Here is a 20,452-nt window from a genome sequence, read left to right as displayed (position 1 = left end):
CCCCACTTAAAATGATGACAGAGGTCAGTAATTTGCACCAGAGGTATACTTCAACTGTGAGAGACAGAATGTGAAAAAAAAAATCCATGAATTCACATGGTAGGATTTGTAAAGAATTTATTCGTAAATCAGGGTGGAAAATAAGTATTTGGTCAATAACAAAAATACAACTCAATACTTTGTAACATAACCTTTGTTGGCAATAACAGAGGTCAAACGTTTACTATAGGTCTTTACCAGGTTTGCACACACAGTAGCTGGTATTTTGGCCCATTCCTCCATGCAGATCTTCTCAAGAGCAGTGATGTTTTGGGGCTGTCGCCGAGCAACACGGACTTTCAACTCCCGCCACAGATTTTCTATGGGGTTGAGGTCTGGAGACTGGCTAGGCCACTCCAGGACTTTCAAATGCTTCTTACGGAGCCACTCCTTTGTTGCCCGGGCGGTGTGTTTTGGATCATTGTCATGTTGGAAGACCCAGCCTCGTTTCATCTTCAAAGTTCTCACTGATGGAAGGAGGTTTTGGCTCAAAATCTCACGATACTTGGCCCCATTCATTCTGTCCTTAACACGGATCAGTCGTCCTGTCCCCTTGGCAGAAAAACAGCCCCATAGCATGATGTTTCCACCCCCATGCTTCACAGTAGGTATGGTGTTCTTGGGATGCAACTCAGTATTCTTCTTCCTCCAAACACGACGAGTTGAGTTTATACCAAAAAGATCTACTTTGGTTTCATCTGACCACATGACATTCTCCCAATCCTCTGCTGTATCATCCATGTGCTCTCTGGCAAACTTCAGACGGGCCTGGACATGCACTGGCTTCAGCAGCGGAACACGTCTGGCACTGCGGGATTTGATTCCCTGCCGTTGTAGTGTGTTACTGATGGTGACCTTTGTTACTTTGGTCCCAGCTCTCTGCAGGTCATTCACCAGGTCCCCCCGTGTGGTTCTGGGATCTTTGCTCACCGTTCTCATGATCATTTTGACCCCACGGGATGAGATCTTGCGTGGAGCCCCAGATCGAGGGAGATTATCAGTGGTCTTGTATGTCTTCCATTTTCTGATGATTGCTCCCACAGTTGATTTTTTCACACCAAGCTGCTTGCCTATTGTAGATTCACTCTTCCCAGTCTGGTGCAGGTCTACAATTCTTTTCCTGGTGTCCTTCGAAAGCTCTTTGGTCTTGGCCATGGCGGAGTTTGGAGTCTGACTGGTTGAGGCTGTGGACAGGTGTCTTTTATACAGATGATGAGGTCAAACAGGTGCCATTCATACAGGTAACGAGTGGGGGACAGAAAAGCTTCTTACAGAAGACGTTACATGTCTGTGAGAGCCAGGGATTTTCCTTGTTTGAGGTGACCAAATACTTATTTTCCACCCTGATTTATGAATAAATTCTTTACAAATCCTACCATGTGAATTCATGGATTTTTTTTTCACATTCTGTCTCTCACAGTTGAAGTGTACCTCTGGTGCAAATTACTGACCTCTGTCATCATTTTAAGTGGGGGAACTTGCACAATCGGTGGCTGACTAAATACTTTTTTGCCCCACTGTATTTTTCTCCTCCTTCTCCCTGAGGCTCTTCCACTCCAAGCTGGGTCCTTTTTATTCCTGTCTCTCTGTAAATAGTTAAATTTCATATATTTATGATAAATGTTTTTGTTAATGAATTTATATTTTTTCAAATAAACATTTATAATGACAAAATGTCTCTGTTCTACTACACAGCAAATATTGGCACCCGACTTGACACAAGTAGAATTTATTTCATATTATACTAATGACAAAACATACTAATACAGTGGGATGCAAAAGTTTGGGCAACATTGTGAAAAGTAATTATTTTCTTGTACAAATCATTGGTTGTCACAATAAAAATAGTCAAATATATCATATAGGAGACACACACAGTGATATTTGAGAAGTGAAATGCAGTTTACAGAAAGTGTGCAATAACTGTTTAAATCAAGCAGGTGCATAAATTGGCAACACAAAAAAAGAGAAATGAAATAAATATTTAGTGTATATCAATGTGTGTGTCTCCTATATGATATATGTAAGTGACATTTTTCATTGTAACAGTGATTCATACAGGAAAATAATGACTATTAATAAGGTTGCCCAAACTTTTGCACCACACTGTATATAGGAACATAGTGAAGACAAGTTACTTAAGAGAGTAAAAAGAGGTTAGTTTATTTTGGAGTAGAGCTCCATTTATTAAGAAAAATTTAAAAAGACAGGAACACTCTTTAGAGGTTTGTGGGTGGCTCTTAAAAGAGCCGTTGTGGGGAAGTCACTCGGACTTCAAACAGGCTACTCCTTTGGTTGCCAAGACACAGCTCCCTCCACCGAGAAGTGAGCCATGAATTTCTCCCTCACCAGGACAGCCTCTCTGGAGGAGTTGTTTGCTGGCAAGGAACCTGGACAAAATTGTTTAAAATGAGTATTATGTGTACTGCAGTTACAAAATACATTATTGAAATTCCAAAATTACAAATTGCAAAACATAAATCTTACATAAAACCTTTTGTAATTATAAGGATAATTACATGATATATATTAGATATAATCTAAAACAGTCTGCGGTGATTATATACAAATATTCAACTATCCCAGAATTAAACCAGGTCTAAATAAAAAGGAGTGAGTATCACTACAAAGGTTAACTCAGTGGTCCTAATGCTACAGTTTGATATCAGCAAACACCGAGCGCATACTACATTGATATGACACCACAGCCATGCTATCATTCAAACACTGATAACAGCATAAATCGAATTAAATCGGGACTTGATGAGACCTTCTGAGTATCATTAGAAATATTATAAACAGTCGTCTCCGTACCACAGTTTGCTATCAGTAAACACCGAGAGCATTCACTGTTAGCATAGCACATCCATGTTAGCAGTGTATAAATGGATGGTTTAGCATGTATTAGCACAGGTATCAATAAAGGACTAACGTATTAAATACTTTTACTAACCTCAGGCAGATGGACAGGCGCTCTGCAGGTGGGATTGAGCGCCTGTAATTGGTGTCTAGGCGGGCGATTCTGGGACCGACCCGGGGAAGCAGGTCCTCAAACTGGCCGAGTGAAAGACGGTGATGTCGCTGGAATCGGCCGTCATCCAGGCGCAGCTCCTGGAGCAAATAGTGAAACTCACCAAACTGCTCATGCCTCTGGAGGACCTGATGGACCCAGGTACGGCGAGGGCGTCTTTTACGCCGCTGCTCTGCTCTCCACAGTACATAGAGAAGGGAGACTCTCTCTTCAAGCGCTAACTCGACAGCTGCCATCTTGCAAAGATACCGGTCTGGCACAACTTCCTCCCACATCCCTCCCACATTTCCGGTTCAGGCGCGTCAAAATATGATATTTTGACGCGCGATGGATTTTTCTTGGACACGCGTTGAGGCGCGAATGTGCACGCGTCAAATTAGGGGCGTTTGGGGCGTTTTTGTTCGCGTCCATCGCGTTCGGTGTGAACACACCGTAAGAGTTCCCCTTGCATTGACATGAGTGCTGAAAGACCACAAAACCCTGTGGTCTTTCAGCACCCTTCAAACTTGGAAAGCAAGAGATCACAGAAAAAACATTGTTCAATGGAACGGCTTTTTCCTTGACAGAGAGCGGGTTTGCCTGAAATTTGAACTCCTTGATCAATGCCTGTGGGACTACATACGGGACCGGAATAAACAGGGTCTCCCCATAAGCGAAGTCAGGCCAATTTTAGGTCAACTCACAAATGCTCTGTCCCACCTGGGTTCTGTGGGAATAGTGCACGCTGACCTCAAACCTGGAAACATCATGGTTGTAAATCGCTATGAGTCTCCCATCAAAGTCAAACTTATAGACTTTGGCCTCGCATGTCCTGCGTCTGCAGTGATGCCTGGTGACCGTGTGGGGACAGTTGGTTATAGTGCACCTGAGGTTATGCTTGGCCTTCCTTATAACGAAGCAAGTGACATGTGGTCTCTGGGGCTGGTAGCTGTGGAGCTTGTTACGGGGGTGCCACTCTAACCTTCGGAGAATGACTATGATTATCTGAAATTCATCATAGAGACTCAGGGTCAGCCACCAGATCATGTTCTAGACTCTGGCGTGTACACTGAAGACTATTTCATTGAAGACAAATACAAGAAACAGCGCTGGACATTTAAGACGGAAGAACAATTTAAAGGCTCTGTTCTAAGGACAGAACATGAATCCCTGGAGACAAGATACATAAAACTGGCACGTCTGGATGACCTCGAACAACTAATGATGTTTAGACGAGGACCAGAAGCTGGCCAACGCTTATTTGTCAGCCTAATTAAAGACATGTTGGCCTTGGATGCACACCAGCGGATAACACCCTCTCAGGTTCTCCGGCATCCCTTTTTCAGCCCTGGCCTCTCTAACAGGTTTCCATGAATCAACATTGAAACACCATACAGAGTCAATCTCCAGCATGACATCTTCCACACTGGACAAAAGTGATAAAAACACAAACTGGGGTTGGAAAAGGATATTAACAGCAAATTACACTGGAAAAATTAATTAAGCTGCTCCAATAATGATCACTTTGGCTTTTTTTTTTTTTTTAATCTTCACTCCCCCCACCCCAACCAGTCGCGGCAGATGACTGTCCCTTCCTGAGCCTGGTTCTGTCGAAGGTTTCTTCCTTTTTAAAGGGAGTTTTTCCTTCCCACTGTCGCTAAATGCTTGCTCATAGGGAAATCTTCTGATTGTTGGGGTGGCCAAAACTCTAGGGGAACTAGCAATTCTCGTGAAAATTAAAAAAAAAAAAAAAAAAAAAAAAAAAAAAGCCTACCAATATTCAAAGCAGAGCAGCGGACACCTTACCATCACATCAGTCCTTCAATCAGACCTAAAACACCACGTTTACAGAAATAAATTCCATACAAATTGGAAATAAATTGCATAATAATTGTTGTTTTTGATTGTTTATAAATATATAGTGCTACCCTTCAGCCTCCAAGTAGACATACCTGTGTTATAAATGTGAAACGCCTCTGATTTTCAGAAAAGTTGACCTCTGACCTGGAAGTCAAGGTCACTGAGATTTAAGCTTCACAGAGATTTTCAGTAGATGCAACCATAGTATTGACTTGAAAATTCTACACTATCACAGACTTGGGTGTCCACAGCACCTCGCCATATGCAAAAGATTAAGAGGTGTTTTTTCTAGGCTTTTTATAAAGATTACAAAACACAAATAACAAAAATGACAACTCTATTTTGATGTTGTCTAATGTAGCGCAAAAAACGAAATAAACCCAAAAATTAATAAATAAAGTAATTTTTTATCTTAAACTACTGGATAACAGCTCTTTTCAAATAACATTGAAGATGCTGTTTAACTGCTTTTCAGCAGTAGTGCCCTACTAATTAAAGACTTGTTACTTATAGAGGCACTTCATAAATAAGAGGAAAAAAAAAACCTATACATTAAAAAATACAACTTAAAGCTGTAGCGTCCACATTACTTACGTAGTCAGCTCCTTCCGTGCAACTGATATAAGATGCAGTAAGCTGAACACAGCTTCAACCGTCTGTTTGTTGAAAAATAGTAACAGACCGCATTTTCTTGTTAGTAACTGTAATGGCGTTGTAACGGTAGGAATAGTAATTAGTTAGATTACTCGTTACTGAAAAAAGTAACGCCGTTAGTAACGCCGTTATATGTAACACCGTTATTCCCATCACTGACAATCAGCTATAATGGCTCAATGTGCGGAAAAGAATCATCAGACACAATCATTTATATTGAGAGCTCCAGTAGTTTTTCTTAATCTACAGGCTGTAATCAGCTGATCTGTTGCTCTTTGTGGATGCACACAACTGAATTCAACAAGATGTAAGCAGTTATTTCATAAGTTGTCCTAACTGTTTTTCATCTCCATACACTGACAGTACACTGTTTATGGTGTCTTTAGATTAGACAATATACAGTTGGAATTCAATGAATGAACGTCAGCATCATCAGTAGTGATGTGCGGATCGATCCTGAAATATCGATTCCTCCGATACCAATCATTTATGTTCTAGAATCGATTCTCACATTAAGATATCGATATTTTAGTAATTTAGGGTAAATTTGTAGTTTATCATTAACAGGAACACAGTGGAAAGAAGCTATAACATTCGGATTGTCTACATTCAAAGGAACTATTTCCTCTTCCGCCTTTCATAGTCATGTGCGAAATGCAGCTGTATAAATGTCTCGCAGCGCCTTGGCGTGCGCACTCACAACAATGGCTGAGCGTAATTGTGCGGACGTATTTTACCTCCACAAACAGCTGAGACGTGGTTTGCGATACATGTGGCAACTTGCCAACCTTGAGACCTCAGAATTAGGGAGAAATTCAAAAGGGCTGTTGGGGGGTGATGATAAATATATTTTACAGGGTTTATTTGTCGGATAAAATACGTTAAATGTCACCGTTATTATTGGCCGGCCCGGAAACAGCGGGGGTGTCCAAATTCAGAGGCTGCTTCCACCTGAGGAACCGGCCTTTGCGGTCTAAAGAAAGCCGGGTAGTACGTCACGAGCTCCCTCGGTGGAGTGAAACTGCTCTTTGCTATCTAAAATATAACCGGGCGCTGACTTAAACTCTCGACCGTCTCACACTTCTGTTTAATCATTTTCTGTTTGACGTTTATTCAGCTGTGTGAAAACTCTCCAGGTCCGGCTGTGTCTATGAGCCGCGCCTCCGGGAGAGAATGGCCGACCCCTGACCCGGAAGCGTCTCCGCTCGGCTGCCAACCAGTGTTGCCAACTTAGCGACTTTGTCGCTATATTTAGCGAGTTTTCAGACCCCCTTAGCGATTTTTTTTTCTAAAAAGCGACTAGCGACAAATCTGGCAACTTTTTCTGGTGTTACTGGAGACTTATTTATGATGACTTTTTGACGTGAAAACGCGTATCGCTCTTACTCTCAACAGGCAGCGGTGCTGCCGTGGGCACCTCACCCGTGCCAAAGCGCTCCCAGGCGGAGGATAGTCCTCCCCCAGCTGCTATCAGGGCAGGAGACGTTCACACCTGTGCGTCCAAACGGCAAATGAATCGCCCATGAGCGAAGCCGCTGCTCCCGCACTGACTGTAACGTAGTCAGTTCTTCTTTTACTGTTATGCTGTTTTGTGGATCACAAGGTTTAAAACTACTTATAAACAAACACACACACACACACAAAGTAACTCCACCAGAGTGCCTATTTCGGGTCACTTTTGCCGGTCCAGGCCCGGATAAAGGAGCAGGGTTGGAATTGTGAAAAAACAATAATTGCTAAAATAAATTTAATTCGTAGTTCTAAATAAATTCTAAATGCATTTAGGACGTTTTTTACTCACTTTATGTCTCTTCCACGATGTTATTTCTCTCTCCAACAATGTACGTTACAATTACATTAGCATGACCGATTATGCAAATTAGGCAATGACGTCATTTGGCGACTTCTAGCGACTTTTAGGACAGCCAATAGCGATTTTCCTTACTGAGGCGTTGGCAACACTGCTGCCAACACACCTGCATGTAATCTTCCACCCAGCTGCCGCTACTCTTTCCTCGCTTGGGCTGAGGTATTTAACGGTGTGTCCAGACGGCAGTCAAAGCTGGATTGTACTCGAAGTTCGGTAGTTTAGTGTGCTCGCAATTCTGTGACTTAGCATAGCCAGGCTAGCCTTCTCATCAGCTGTTGTTGTTGCTCGTCCCTCAGGTGGAGAAGTACAGAGCGGAGAAAAGGGCTCGCTGGTTTTATCACTCGGGAAGGAGCACACACGGATTTTCACTGAAGAGTAGTGATTAGTGGTGGGCAGATCGATCCAAATATCGATTATATTGATACCAAGTTGGCATCGGTATCGAATCAATACTAGGCTGGTGAGATCAATTCTTTACTTTAAGTTCCACTCTTGTTTGTAATGCTGTGCTTTTGGCAAAGACAAAACAGCCAGGTCGCTGGACTCGCTGCTCCTGTGTCAGCGCAGAGCAGACGCACTTTGCTCCCTCTTCCCCCTCTTGTGTTGACATGTTGCGCTGTCACATGACGTGACTTAGACACGTTGGGGGTTGTTAAGTTGTTTACATATTATTTATATTTTTATCAGCTGTTATTGTTGTTGAGAACTTTAATTATAAATTTTGTATTATTGTTTCTCAACAGTGCTTGTTTTGATTTGTTTACTGATTTGCACAATTTATTGTAAAATTGTTATTAAAAAAATAAAATAAGTAAACCGCCACGGCAGACCTGATGGCATTTTCATGCTTCACAGCATGATTTATTCTTACAATAATCACATGGCTGCTGTAACAGTACATTCTGCTGCAGCTCTCCTGCTGCCAGCTGTACACATCACAATCAACAACAACACAGACCACAGCACAGGTTTTAAGCCGGCGAGGCATGATTGTAGATGCTGTGCAGGTGAGTCCATCTCACCTGCAGCGCATCGCAGAGCGTACCCTGCCACATACCCCCTTTGCCCCTGAGGCCGAGCCTAACCTACTCGCCCCCTCCGCGAGCAGGCGAGGGAATCGGCCCGGACCATCGGCGCCCCAGGTAGCCACCCATGTGGCAAACCGCGGCGGAGCAGCAGGCGTGGAAGTGACCCGGGGCTCACAGGCAGCTGAGCAGGGGGTCGGCGCGCAGTACCACGCAGAGTGCCGGCCTCTGTTGGAAGAGAGGCTGGACCGGACAACAAGCTGCCCTCGGGTGTGGCAGGACCCCCGCGCACCTCCGTCTCCAGCTTAGCAGGGCCCGCTGGCGCGCCCCGATACGGTCCTTCCCGTGCGCTGTCCACCGTTACAATAATCACACGATTTCTCTAACAGTACATTAGTACAACGGCTGCAGCTCACCCGCTGCCAGCTATACACATCACTAACAACAACACAAGCAGAGCACAGGTTTTAAGCCAGCCAGGCGTGATTGTAGACGCGGTACAGGTGAGTCCATCTCACCTGCAGTGGCATCGCAGAGCAGCCACAATAAGAAAGCATTTTCTATTTAATTATAAACTTTATCCTAATTATGTCCTGGGTTTTAACTATTTAATAATAAAAAAGGAACCATCACAAAAAACACTTAAGGTTATAAAAATAAATTTGGATTTAGCAATTCAATGACGTATCCACCTTATTTATTGAAAAGTATCGGTATCGGTATTGATATCGGCGATACTGGCCCGCATTTACTTGGTATCGGATCGATACCAAAATATGCAGTATCGCACACCACTGCTGGCTATCTAATATATAACCAGGCACTGACGTAAACTCTTCTGTTTAATTATTGTTTGACGTTTATTCAGCTGTGTGAAAACCCTGGAGGAACCTTAATAAAGTTAAATTTAATTTAATCTAATCTAATAACTTTAATCTCAGCCAAACCGATTTAGTCATGAACAAATAAAACACTGAAAAAGCCAAACAATAACATTTTTAAGTTATCAAAGTGACTTATATATTATGTTTAACCCCAGTAGCGAAAGACCGCGGGGGTTTGAAAACGATGTGTCGGTCGGCTCAGATATTTGAAGTTTACACAGCTACATTCTCACCTGAAAATATGTTAGAAGTTTTTTTGCGACCCAGAAAGAGAAATAAGAGTAATATTAAAACTAAGTAGCTGCCGTCATTGTTGGAAACTGGAATTGGCTGGGCCGCGCTATGAATTCTGCAATATGGTTTTTCAATTTTGTTGTCCGGGTGGAAAATCGGGAAAAATTCGGGAGAATGGTGGCTCTGGGAGATTTTTGGGAGGGGCACTGAAATTCGGTATTCTCCCGGAAAAATCGGGAGGGTTGGCATGTATGGTTGTGGCAACATCACTAACCTTGTCAAACACCTCAGAGTAAATCATATCACAGAATATGACGAGCGTATGTTGAGGTGAACTGAAGAGGAGGAGAGGGACAGGTGCTGCTAGGGCGAGACAGACGTCTCTCCCGGAGTCCTTTAGTGCTGTAGGCAGGGAAGGTGTTCAAATAGCACACAACTTCAGTTTTTTTTTAATTTCTATATGATGAACTCTGCATTATTAAGTGATAAGAACAAGTAATCTGATGTCCTGTAATCATTATGACGCTATAATTTGAGACTCAATAAATAAAATAAGTTTTTGTACAAAGTATCGGTATCGGATCAGTATCATTGATACCACCCTGAATATTACTTGGTATCGGATCAGAAAGGAAATCAGTGGTATCGCACATCACTAACTCATGTGCACCACCTTCGGGAATTGGGAGAAAATCACCTTTGGACAATCGCCCTTCTTTGTTTAAGACTGTATTTGAGCACTGTAAATAAACGCACTGTCTGCTTTGTATCCAGAGCTCTGCGCTTGAGTCCATACTTTCCATTAGCCATGACACTTAAATTCAAATTCAGTTCTGCTCCAGTTAATATAACCCTTTGACCACGAGGACCTTTTGAGGTCTAATCAGGACATTTTCACACGCATCTTAGTAAATAAGTTACCGTGTTCTGGAGAAGCCCTCATAACAATTATTGTTATTAGATTGGACAAAATTGAAGATAAATTGAAGCTTATCCATGAAATTCTTGATGTCTGCTGTCGTTCATTCGATCCTCGAAAACGAAATGTGCAAACAAATCATAAAAGGTCGCAAACTATCACGACGTTCATGTCTGTGATAAGTGTATGCAGCTTTCTGATGTTTTTGTGTTTTTTCTGTTTAATTTAATTTCCTTTAATTTGTTTATTTACGCTACCGGTGATGTGTGGGCCACCATTCTGGATCTGATCCGGCTTCATGGCTTCAAGAGCTTCTGGCTGTGAAGGCTGCCTCATGGGTCCGTGCTCAGAATGGTAGAAACCATGATAATAGCTGATAAAGTGTGTTTATTTTAACAGTGTGTCATGGCTACGATCAGCTGTTTTTCCACATGCTTTCTTGTAATAACTGTGTTTTTAGCACTGTGTGTGACAGAGTGTGTGGAAGCTGGAAAAGTCCTGTTGGGTTACAGCATCAAAAGAGAAACTCTGCGGCTCTGAGGGTTTGGTTTACTGACTTCATACTAGGGCTGGGCGATATGGCCTGAAATCCATATCGTGATATAATTTGAAGCACGTGCGGTAATGATATATCGCGATATATTATTTTCTTCTGTATAACATATTTTCCACACTATAAGGCACACTTAAAATCCTTTAATTTTCTCAAAAATCGAGTGTGCCTTATGTATGAATTCTGGTTGTGCTTACTGACCTCGACCGATTTGGGCGTGCAGAAATCCGTTAAAAAATGTTTTGATGGATTGTCAGAGCATTACAGCTGCCGTAGTGAGGAGCTTCGCGGAGTAATTGGGTCCAAAACTCCTTCCGCTTCAGGTCCCAAAGTCAAACGAACACTGAGAGTTAAAAACAGTCTAAATTCTTTCATCTTTAATAAAATCATCAGTGTTGTTGCTTTACCAGGTGTAACAATTAAGTTTAACAACCAGGCATCCATGAAAACAGAAGTTATTAAATTTAACGGAGTTAGAAGTTAACAGGAAGTTAGCTCGCTAGTTTCCTCCTAAACACGACACCATGTTCTGACTGAGAGATTTTTGAAACTAATTAAAACGTACAGCTTTGCTACCACTCCCGACATAAATTAAGACAGAAAACTAAATAGCAGTGGCATTTGCAGGGTTACTGAAGTTGGACTACCTGGTAATGTTGTGCTACGTGATTGCTAGCGACACAGCTATGTTAGCATAACATTAGCACTGTGAAGCTGGAGGATGAACGCCAACTTTTTTTCCACTCGATAAAAGTTAACGTGAGGGATTCTGGTGGTTAGAGACAAATGCAATCGCATAGCAGGATGCTATACACGGGCCAAATTTCAGTCAGGAGAACAACTGAGATTATTCCTCCAATATCCAAGGTAGTTATTAATGTACTGCAACAATATGGGAATAGAACAGCTACGAGAAAATTCAACATTAATGAATCAATGTTACGGAAGTGAAGCGGAGTTTTTGGCTTTCAAAATCATCTCTTTGCTATGGCTGTCGCCCGGCATAATTTGCAGATGATAATGGCTGTAGCCGCTGTGAGGCTTTCGACCAAAACAGGCGTAGCTTGATGACGTCATCAACATGCGCTATCGTGATAGAGCAAAATCTCTGGCCCTTTCTCAATATGCGTACTTGTGCGTACTTGCGTTCTTGTGTACTCGTGATACGTCATCAGTCGGAGACCAAGTACTGTTCCAATTCGAAGTACGCATCAAGCCGAGAACGCGAAAAAGTCCCGGATGTGTTCTCGCTCCGCCCGTTTTATCGAGCATGCATCGGTGGTGACTTGTGTGGACTTGGTACAGCTAAATATCCCAGAATGCATTTCGTCCAAAACTCAAACGCGGCAATGGCGGACGAGCGGGTCTAAAAACTTTTAAATATTACTCTTTCTGGGTCACAAAATAAACTTTTAAGTTCTTTTCAAGCGAGAATGTAGCTGTGTAAACTTCGAATATCTGCTCAGTTTATCAAGATATCATATATTTCCAAACGAGGTCCGACGTTTTCGGAGACGTCTGTGACCCGCCAGCTCCATAGCAGACAGCGAGGTCGAGGATTATTACAGCCGGCGAGAACAGCCGACTCCCGGCAGATCGTTTTCAACCCCCCCGCGGTCTTTTCGCTACTCAGGTTAAACAAACCCCAAACCCCAGTAGTTGTCTATTGTATTGAGTGTCCACTAAAATAAAAATAAAAGCGTTCTAACATCTCACCTGCTTGTTTTTATTAAGGTATGTACACGTATGTACATGTACACTATTTTTATTAATAGAGATTTCACTACTGAGGTTAAACATGATATATAAGTCACTTAGATCACTTCTAAATGTTAATGTTTGGTTTATTTCAGTGTTTTATTTGTTCTTGAGTAAACCGGTTTGGCTGTGATTAAAGTTAAGCTTCATAACATATTACTCACAGTTAAATTAAGGACGGCAGTAAAAACTCCGGACCTGTGACATCATCAAGTACGCTGGTGTTCCAATTGTACAAATCGCGAGTCCGTGCTCGCGTTCTCGGCGAGTCCGTACTCCCGTGCGTTCTCGGCGAGTACGTACCCGCCGAGAACGCGAGTACGTACTCGCGTACTTGAGAATTGAGAAAGGGCCTCTATCGTTGGCCAAATTTATATCGTTTCTATTGTATATCGTTTATATCGCCCACAACTACTTCATACTGCTTTGAATTTAGTGTTGTGCCATAATATCCATCCTAGTATAATTTTCTTTAATTTCATGTTTTTGATTTCTGATTTTTGTGTTTATTGTAAACTGGAATTTGGTATTTGAAACAAATTAGGGGTTTTCATGCAGTACATAAAAAACTTCGTGCAAAACACAGTGACTTTTTCTAACACCGCACTGTGTTGCTGTTATGTGGCTGTTGCTTCCTCTCTGCTCACTGACTTTAATTGATATTAACTGCGCTGAGCAGCAGCTGGTAGATGCACTTGTTTGCTTCGGCTGGCTGCTGAAGCCTCGCCCACCTGACTGTCCCTGCCCTCAGCGCTGTGTTTTTTTCCACAGCTGTCTGCGGAGCACAAGTGGACATCTCTGTCTTCGGCTGGACCTTTTACTGCGACTGTTTTAGAAACGAGCGCGTTTACGTCACAAACAGCAGGAGGAAAGTATTTACTGGACCAACGTCAGTGTTTTAAGAGGTAGGAATTTATTCCATGTGTTGTATGAAGGTTAAGATGACGCATCAGAATCTTTGATCGAAATTAGCCTTCTTCATAGATCGTAGTGTCTCCACATGGTGGGTCTTTTCCATTTTATTCCCCGTCAGAGTAATATCTGAAAAAAAAAAAAGATTTTATTTGCCCACACAACAACAAAAATATCTTTCAAAGTTTTTTTCAAATTATAATATTTCCATTTATATCTTTAAGGATGATTGCTTTTCTTTTCTTTTGTTTTTATTCTGATATTTTGAAAATGACCTCAGGTTAAGTCTTTCAGATATATCTTAATCACTTTATGTTGTATTCAGGCTGGCTATATTTTAATGAAAGTTACATGTCAGTATAACGATCATGTTCAAATTAAATCTCAGATTTAGCTGTGAATAGGTACAAAGATGGTGTCCTGTGGTCTACGCAGTGTCCAGATGGAACCAGGTAAAACATCACTTAATAAATACAATTTCAAAGCAGATGGGGGGGGGCTGTAGCTCAGGAGGTAGAGCAGGTTGCTTACCAATTTGGAGGTTCGACCCCCGTCTGTTCCAGTCTGCATGCCAAATATCCTTGGGCCATGTACCAACCCCAAGTTGCTTTCTGATGCATCTATTGGCGCATGATTGCCTGTGCACTTCCATAGAAAGAGTATAGAAAAAAGTGCTTGTGCAAATGGGTGAATGAGACAAGTTGTGTAAAGTGCTTTGAAATAGAGTAGAAAAGTATAAGAACCAGTCCATTTAACTGGTTTGACCAAGTTAAGATGTGTTGTAAATTTGGATGTTTCATTCTGTTTGACTGTCAGTTCCTCTGAAGAGCATTGAGGTGGAGCTGGAGGTGAGGGACCATGTGGCTACAGTGGTCTCCACTCTGAACTATGAGAACAAGGAGGACAAACCATTAGAGGCTGTTTTTGTCTTCCCTCTGCCTGGAGATGCTGCTGTCTGTCATTTCAGCGCTCAGATTGGACAGACACAGATTGTAGCTGAGGTGATGGAGAAACAGAAGGTGAGCTGGACAGTAAATATAACCTGATTACAAGTGAGATTCAAAATAAACACAGTGAATGTCACTGACATGTGTCACCTGTGCTTCAGGCTCGTGAATTGTATGATGATGCTCTGAGCTCCGGTAAGCAGGTCTGCCTATTGGTGGAGAGTGATGAGAGTCCAGATATATTCTCTCTGTGTGTGGGCAGCCTGCCTCCAGGAGAGAGCGCCTCCATCAGGTTGGAGTACGTCACTGAGCTGGCTGTGCAGGCTGATGATGGTCTGAGGTTCTGTCTGCCTGCTGTGCTCAACCCTCGATACCAACCTCAGGGTAGGACAACTGTAGCTTTTCTTTTGATCCTGCTTGCCTTTTGTGTTGTTCTCTGTCAAGATAACCTTTGTTGCCACTGATTTTCAGTCCACCTCTTGTGTAAATTCGTATGCCTCGAACCCTTTTTCCCTTTTATAAGAATGGCTTCTTGATAGCCACCCTCCTTTTGAGAGCGTTTCTGATGAAGCTTCAATGAACAGTAAATGGATCAACTAAAGACCCAGATCAATCCCTCGGGTCCTGTTAGCTGTTCGCTGGATCTTTTTCCTATTTTTTAAGGACATGACTTTCAAATCATTATGTGCTGTAGATAGTTTGTTAGGCCTGGCACTTCTTCACCTGTCTGGTTTGCACAATGTTTTAGGGACACACTGCACAGCTTACCCAGATATGTCAAGTTTTTATCTAATAGCACTTTGGCAATCATCTTATTGGTGCCAAAATATTATTTTATAAATGTCAAAGTGTGTTATTTTTTGACTTTTTTTTTTTTTTTGTTTCAGCTAAAGAAATGGGAACAACTGATGTGTACTTGCAACAGGCTGCCTAAAGATACAGTTTAAAATTGTGTCCACTTTGCTAAGTTGTCTGTTATGTGTAGACACAACACTGGTTCCTCCCTTGAGTTGGGTGCCCATGAAAAAGGCACCTAACATAATATGTACACAAGCTTTTATTACTGCACCTTGTCATACCTGGGTTTACGTCCCCCTTATGTAAATGTGTATATGAGGGGGATTTACAGGGAACATTAAAAGTCAACATCCAAATATATGGCCCTGCAGATGATACCTAGCTTTATCTATTGTTGAAGCCAGATGGCAAACAACAATTGAACTAAATTATGCTGAAAAACTAGTTCATGCATTTATTACTGCAGCGAGAGTACTGACTGGGCCTAGAAAACGAGAGCATATTTATCCTATACTGGCTTCTCCTAATTGGTTCACCGTCAAATCCAGAATTAAATTTATAATTCTTTTACTCTCATGTGACTTTTGTTTCACTTTGATTTGGTACTATACAAATAAAACTGAAGTGAAATGTATTAAAATCAACTAACAATAGAAAGAAAACCAGAACACGAGGTTCAATGAATCTTTCTGTGAACCTAGAAGTTGATACTGTAACAAAAGATTTACTTCTAATCAGTCTGATACTGTGTGCAGGTAGTGCAGGTGCAGGTTTCCAGGTCATTTCTGTTCCAGCCTCTCTGGAGCCCTACAGTCTGTCTTTTTCTGCCCGAGTGTCCTCTCCTCGTCCAGTCTCTAAAGTAGAGTCCAACTGTTCCCTGGACCCTCTGCAGTACCTCAACACTGATCAAACCCAGGCCACGGTAGGTAGAGTGCTGATGTGTCTGCTGTGTGTGGTTGTTACTTATTACTGATGAATAAATATGAATGTGTTTGTGGTGTGCAGGTCAAGCTGGCTGCAGGACACAAGTTTGACAGAGATGTTGAACTGCTGATTTATTACAAAGACACCCACCAGCCCACTGCTGTGGTGGAGGCAGGACAGGCCTCTGCTGAGCCGGGTGAGTGAAAGTTTTTCGTTTGCAAATACACATTTCATTATCCTTACTTTTTAACAAACAGTTTATGTATTGGAATAAAAAGTAAAAAGCAAATTTATGTAATTATTTTTTTTCTGTCTCTGATTTTTCAGGCTCCCTGATGGGTGATCCAGTGGTGATGGTGAGTCTGTACCCTGAGTTCCCCCAGTCTGTGATGTCTTCAATGGCTCCATGTGGAGAGTTTGTGTTCTTAATGGATCGATCTGGAAGTATGGGATTTAGAAACCACGGATTTCCTCGCCAGACTCGCATCCAAAGTGCAAAGGTATTCACAATAGGTTTACTCTGAAATCTTTAATTTCATGATGTGCCTCTCACACAGTGGCCTCACCATCTTTTCCCTCTTCCCTTAAGGATACTCTACTGCTCCTGTTGAAGACCTTACCAATGGGCTGCTATTTCAACATTTACAGTTTCGGGTCCAAATATGAACACATCTTCCCGTGAGTCTCTGCCTCACATCAGTCAGCCCAACAAAAGTTTGTTTTTGATATGAAGTACATGTACTTGTGTATTGGTGTTTGTGTAATGACAGTAAGAGTGTGGAGTACAGCCAGAAGACCATGGAGGAGGCTCTGAAGAAAGTAAAGAAGATGAAGGCTAATCTTGGAGGAACAAAGATCCTGAAGCCCCTCAAATATATTTACAGCCAGCCCTGCATTCCCAATCAGCCTAGACAGGTAACGCAGACATATACACTGACTATTAATGCACTTTTTTTAAACGCCCAGCTTGAACAGTTATACAAAGTTAGTGTAGTGTCCAGGAAACAGTTCTGCTCTTTTGTTTGCTTGTTTATTGTGTATTACCATGAAAGTATTTTTGTTTTTGAAACCTAACTCAGCTCTCAGAACTAGTTGTGTGTTTCTGGGTCTGATGTTATGTCCTTATGTGCCAACTCTTCTCTCCAGCTGTTTGTCTTTACTGATGGAAAGGTGGGAAACACCAAAGAAGTGATCGATCTGGTGAAGAAGAATTCAGATTCTCACAGGTGAAACTACAAAAAAACTGTTATATCTGCACAATTACCAGAATGTCCAACATGTCCTCTGTGTACACAACAAAAACTCTTGTATTGCAGATGTTTCTCTTTTGGGATTGGGGAAGGGGCCAGCTCTGCTCTCATCAATGGGATGGCCAAGGAAGGAGGAGGTCACGCTCAGTTCATCACAGGGACTGACAGGATGCAACCAAAAGTAAGACAATAAGTCGTAATAATTGTCATCATGAAAAGACAACATGATGTTATTATTAGGACAGAATAATTAAAAAAACCCATAAATGTATATTTTTTCTAATTCTTGTTGTTGTCAGGTGATGCAGTCGCTGCGATTTGCTCTGCAGCCAGCTGTGGTCGACATCTCAGTCACATGGGATTTACCAAAGGAAGTGTCTGTCACTGTCCTCTCTCCACCAATCACAACACTTTTCCAGGGTCAGAGGTCACTGATTTATGCCCAGCTCACTGGACAGGTAGGAGCAGCAGCCTCTCATGTTGTTGTTTAGATATCTGATGACAGTAATTAACGTGACTTCTAACACTGTAATTCTGCGTCAGAGCTCAGAGGCAGCAGAGGGCTGTGTGACGCTGAAGTACAGCCTGGCAGGTCATCGCTCTGAGAACCAGCTGCACTTCAGTCTCAGACCTGCAGAGGACACTGGGTAAATGAGTTCATATCTAGTGTCAGAATTAGATATGACAACAGAATAAAGCATTATGCATATGTCAACGTGACTGCATTTGCTTTTAACTCAGAGCACAAGAGCACCTAACTACTACATGTGTTTTTGTAGGATAAAGAAAAATTTTTTTAATTTCATGTCAGATTTCTGTTCATTACAGTTTTTTCTGATGGCTTGAGCACATTTTTTGTAACTATTGGCTATTTTTGCAAAACTCTACACACAAATAAGAAAACCCTTCACCCAATCAGCAAAACATTGTAGTTTTCTTGTAAAAGAGAATAACCCTCGCTTAACTCTCCACACCTTTGTAAAAATGGTATTTTTGTATCCAACAGTTAACACAAGCCATCATATTAATAAGCACACAATGCACCAACTACACAACAAGGTAGGCCATGTCAGTTTGAGCTCATACTTTTGTCATAGATCCGTAAGCATAGAGGGATCCAAACTTCAAGTACTGGTGTTTATTCACACACATCAAAACAAACACAAGTGTTTATTTCCAAGTATAGGATTATTTGCAATCGCCATATTGACTATTCTTCTATTCTGTAAAGTAACAATTTCAGTATTTTTACATCTATGGTGTTGTTGTGTTTCTCATTAGCATATGGCAGTGCTACAAATCTTAGTGCAAAGTGACTGTACTAACCGATTCTCATTTCAAAATGTCCTTATGATGCTTGCTACAGTGTAGTGGCTCGAGTTAGGCTGAACCCGTTGGCCAGCTTCCCTCAGGGTCATTCCACGGTTGATTACATGGTCCACTATTGTAGCTCTGATGTCATCAGCAATTCTATTTCTTACTCTTCTTACCCTTCCTCTCCCCCCTCCTCGTCCTCCTCTCCCCCCTCCTCGTCCTCCTGTTGCTCCTCCTTGTCCTTGTCGTCCTCTTCATCCTACTTCTTCACCTCCACGTCCTCTTCCTCGGCCTCCTCTACTTCTCACTCTTCCTGCTCCCTCCATTGTACTTCACACACAGAGCTTACCTGTATTATAGTGCTTAGGCTGATTGCAAAGTAAACTAATTATCTAAAAAAGTTTTCACATGTGACAGTGTGCCAGACAGTTGGCAAAATAGTGTAAATAATGGCCTTAAATGTGTATAGTTTTGCTAGGAGTGCGTTGATCATTTGGAAATTGAGTGTAAAGCAGTGAGTTGTGTTTACAGTTCTGCAAAAAGAGTGCTGTGCAGTGGATTGTAGCTACAGGTTTGCAAAGTGTGTGTTACAAAATGGCAAACTGAGCGCAAAGCAGTGTTTGTGCTTTTAGTTTTGCAAACTCAGTGAGTGGTTTTGCTATAAGTATTAATAGTTTTAGAAATTGTGCTATAAGAATCACAGTTAGGGTTTAAGCATTCAGAAAAAACTGTAATAAGTTGCATTAAATATATAATTTTTGACTTTATTTTGGCAAGATGAAAGTGTAAGAAGAATCCCAGCTGTACTTCTTCCTTCGCCCTGTTTACAGATTAACAGTCCACATGTTGGCTGCTCGAACTCTGATTCGCTCCCTTGAGATGGAAGCAAGAGACAACAAAGGAGAGCGTGATGAGGAAATGAAGAAGAAGGTGGAGGAGTTGAGTATCCAGTCAGGAGTGAGCAGTGCCTTTACTGCCTTTATTGCTGTTAGTAAAAGCAGTGGTGAGGTGATACAAGGACCCCTGATAAGCATAGAAAATCGAGCAAACCGTGAGTATTCACATTTATATTTTCTGTATTCTGAAACACTGAATGTTGTTTTGCTTGTCCTTTCAAGCCTTACTTTATTAACACAACATGAGCTCAGAAGGATGTACTGTGAAACATGATTATGCCGGCTTGTACACATACACGAGAGACACGAGAGTTCTTCTTTACTGATGTTTACTGTGCTTCTCTTAACGTACACAGGTACACCGTAGAACTGGTGAATACAAATGTACAAGAAAATTATATTTCAGCATTAAAACATATTACAATATGAAATTCACAAAATATAAACAAACTTACCACTTTGGCCTGTAAGTAGACAAACCGGTGTAATTGGAACTTAGGACTTATTTCTTCTTTAACATTCACACGGCTAGACCGTCACCATGAGCAGCTTCTCTGACCTTACTTCCCAAAACAGGAAGTGACCTCTGCCCTTACCTTATACTT

At 41.8% G+C, this 20,452-nt stretch overlaps 2 protein-coding genes and 1 long non-coding RNA gene across 3 annotated transcripts in view; 2 read left to right on the top strand and 1 right to left on the bottom strand.

Moving 5' to 3' along the window:
- Window positions 1-2,196: 2,196 nt before the first annotated feature.
- On the bottom strand, window positions 2,197-3,152 carry LOC148098820 (uncharacterized). The gene is made up of 2 exons (XR_015720033.1): window positions 2,993-3,152; window positions 2,197-2,429 (listed from the first exon to the last, which is right to left on the bottom strand). It is a non-coding gene; the product is annotated as an uncharacterized LOC148098820 (long non-coding RNA).
- Window positions 3,153-7,899: 4,747 nt separating this feature from the next.
- Window positions 7,900-18,288, top strand: LOC102794084 (von Willebrand factor A domain-containing protein 5A-like). Its single transcript, XM_087850844.1, has 14 exons — window positions 7,900-10,849; window positions 13,578-13,711; window positions 14,113-14,170; window positions 14,535-14,737; window positions 14,827-15,049; window positions 16,219-16,385; window positions 16,469-16,583; window positions 16,715-16,887; window positions 16,977-17,065; window positions 17,158-17,302; window positions 17,534-17,613; window positions 17,704-17,818; window positions 17,937-18,095; window positions 18,181-18,288. The coding sequence occupies exons 3-14, from the start codon at window positions 14,131-14,133 to the stop codon at window positions 18,286-18,288; spliced, it is 1,617 nt and encodes a 538-aa protein (XP_087706970.1). The 5' UTR covers window positions 7,900-10,849; window positions 13,578-13,711; window positions 14,113-14,130.
- A 1,506-nt stretch (window positions 18,289-19,794) lies between these two features.
- Window positions 19,795-20,452, top strand: part of LOC118455220 (von Willebrand factor A domain-containing protein 5A-like) — a 10,967-nt gene continuing 10,309 nt past the window's right edge. Inside the window, exon 1 of the mRNA XM_087851431.1 lies at window positions 19,795-19,954. Within this exon, the coding sequence (XP_087707557.1) occupies window positions 19,795-19,954 (160 nt within the window). The remainder of the gene's footprint in view (window positions 19,955-20,452) is intronic.

This window comes from Neolamprologus brichardi, chromosome 14 (genome assembly GCF_056152115.1).
Source record: "Neolamprologus brichardi isolate AB-2024 chromosome 14, ASM5615211v1, whole genome shotgun sequence".
Classification (NCBI taxonomy): Eukaryota; Metazoa; Chordata; class Actinopteri; order Cichliformes; family Cichlidae; genus Neolamprologus; species Neolamprologus brichardi.
The sequence above is the reverse complement of the archived record's forward strand: the minus strand, read 5'-3'. Positions and strand labels throughout refer to the sequence as shown.

What these genes read in the sequence shown, in the direction of transcription:
- LOC102794084 (XM_087850844.1), top strand. Translation starts at nt 14,131, where the DNA reads ATGGTGTCCTGTGGTCTACGCAGTGTCCAGATGGAACCAG. An exon ending in CAGTGTCCAGATGGAACCAG is followed by an intron (nt 14,171 to 14,534) that starts GTAAAACATCAC and finishes TTTGACTGTCAG; the next exon opens with TTCCTCTGAAGAGCATTGAG. An exon ending in AAATATGAACACATCTTCCC is followed by an intron (nt 17,066 to 17,157) that starts GTGAGTCTCTGC and finishes GTGTAATGACAG; the next exon opens with TAAGAGTGTGGAGTACAGCC.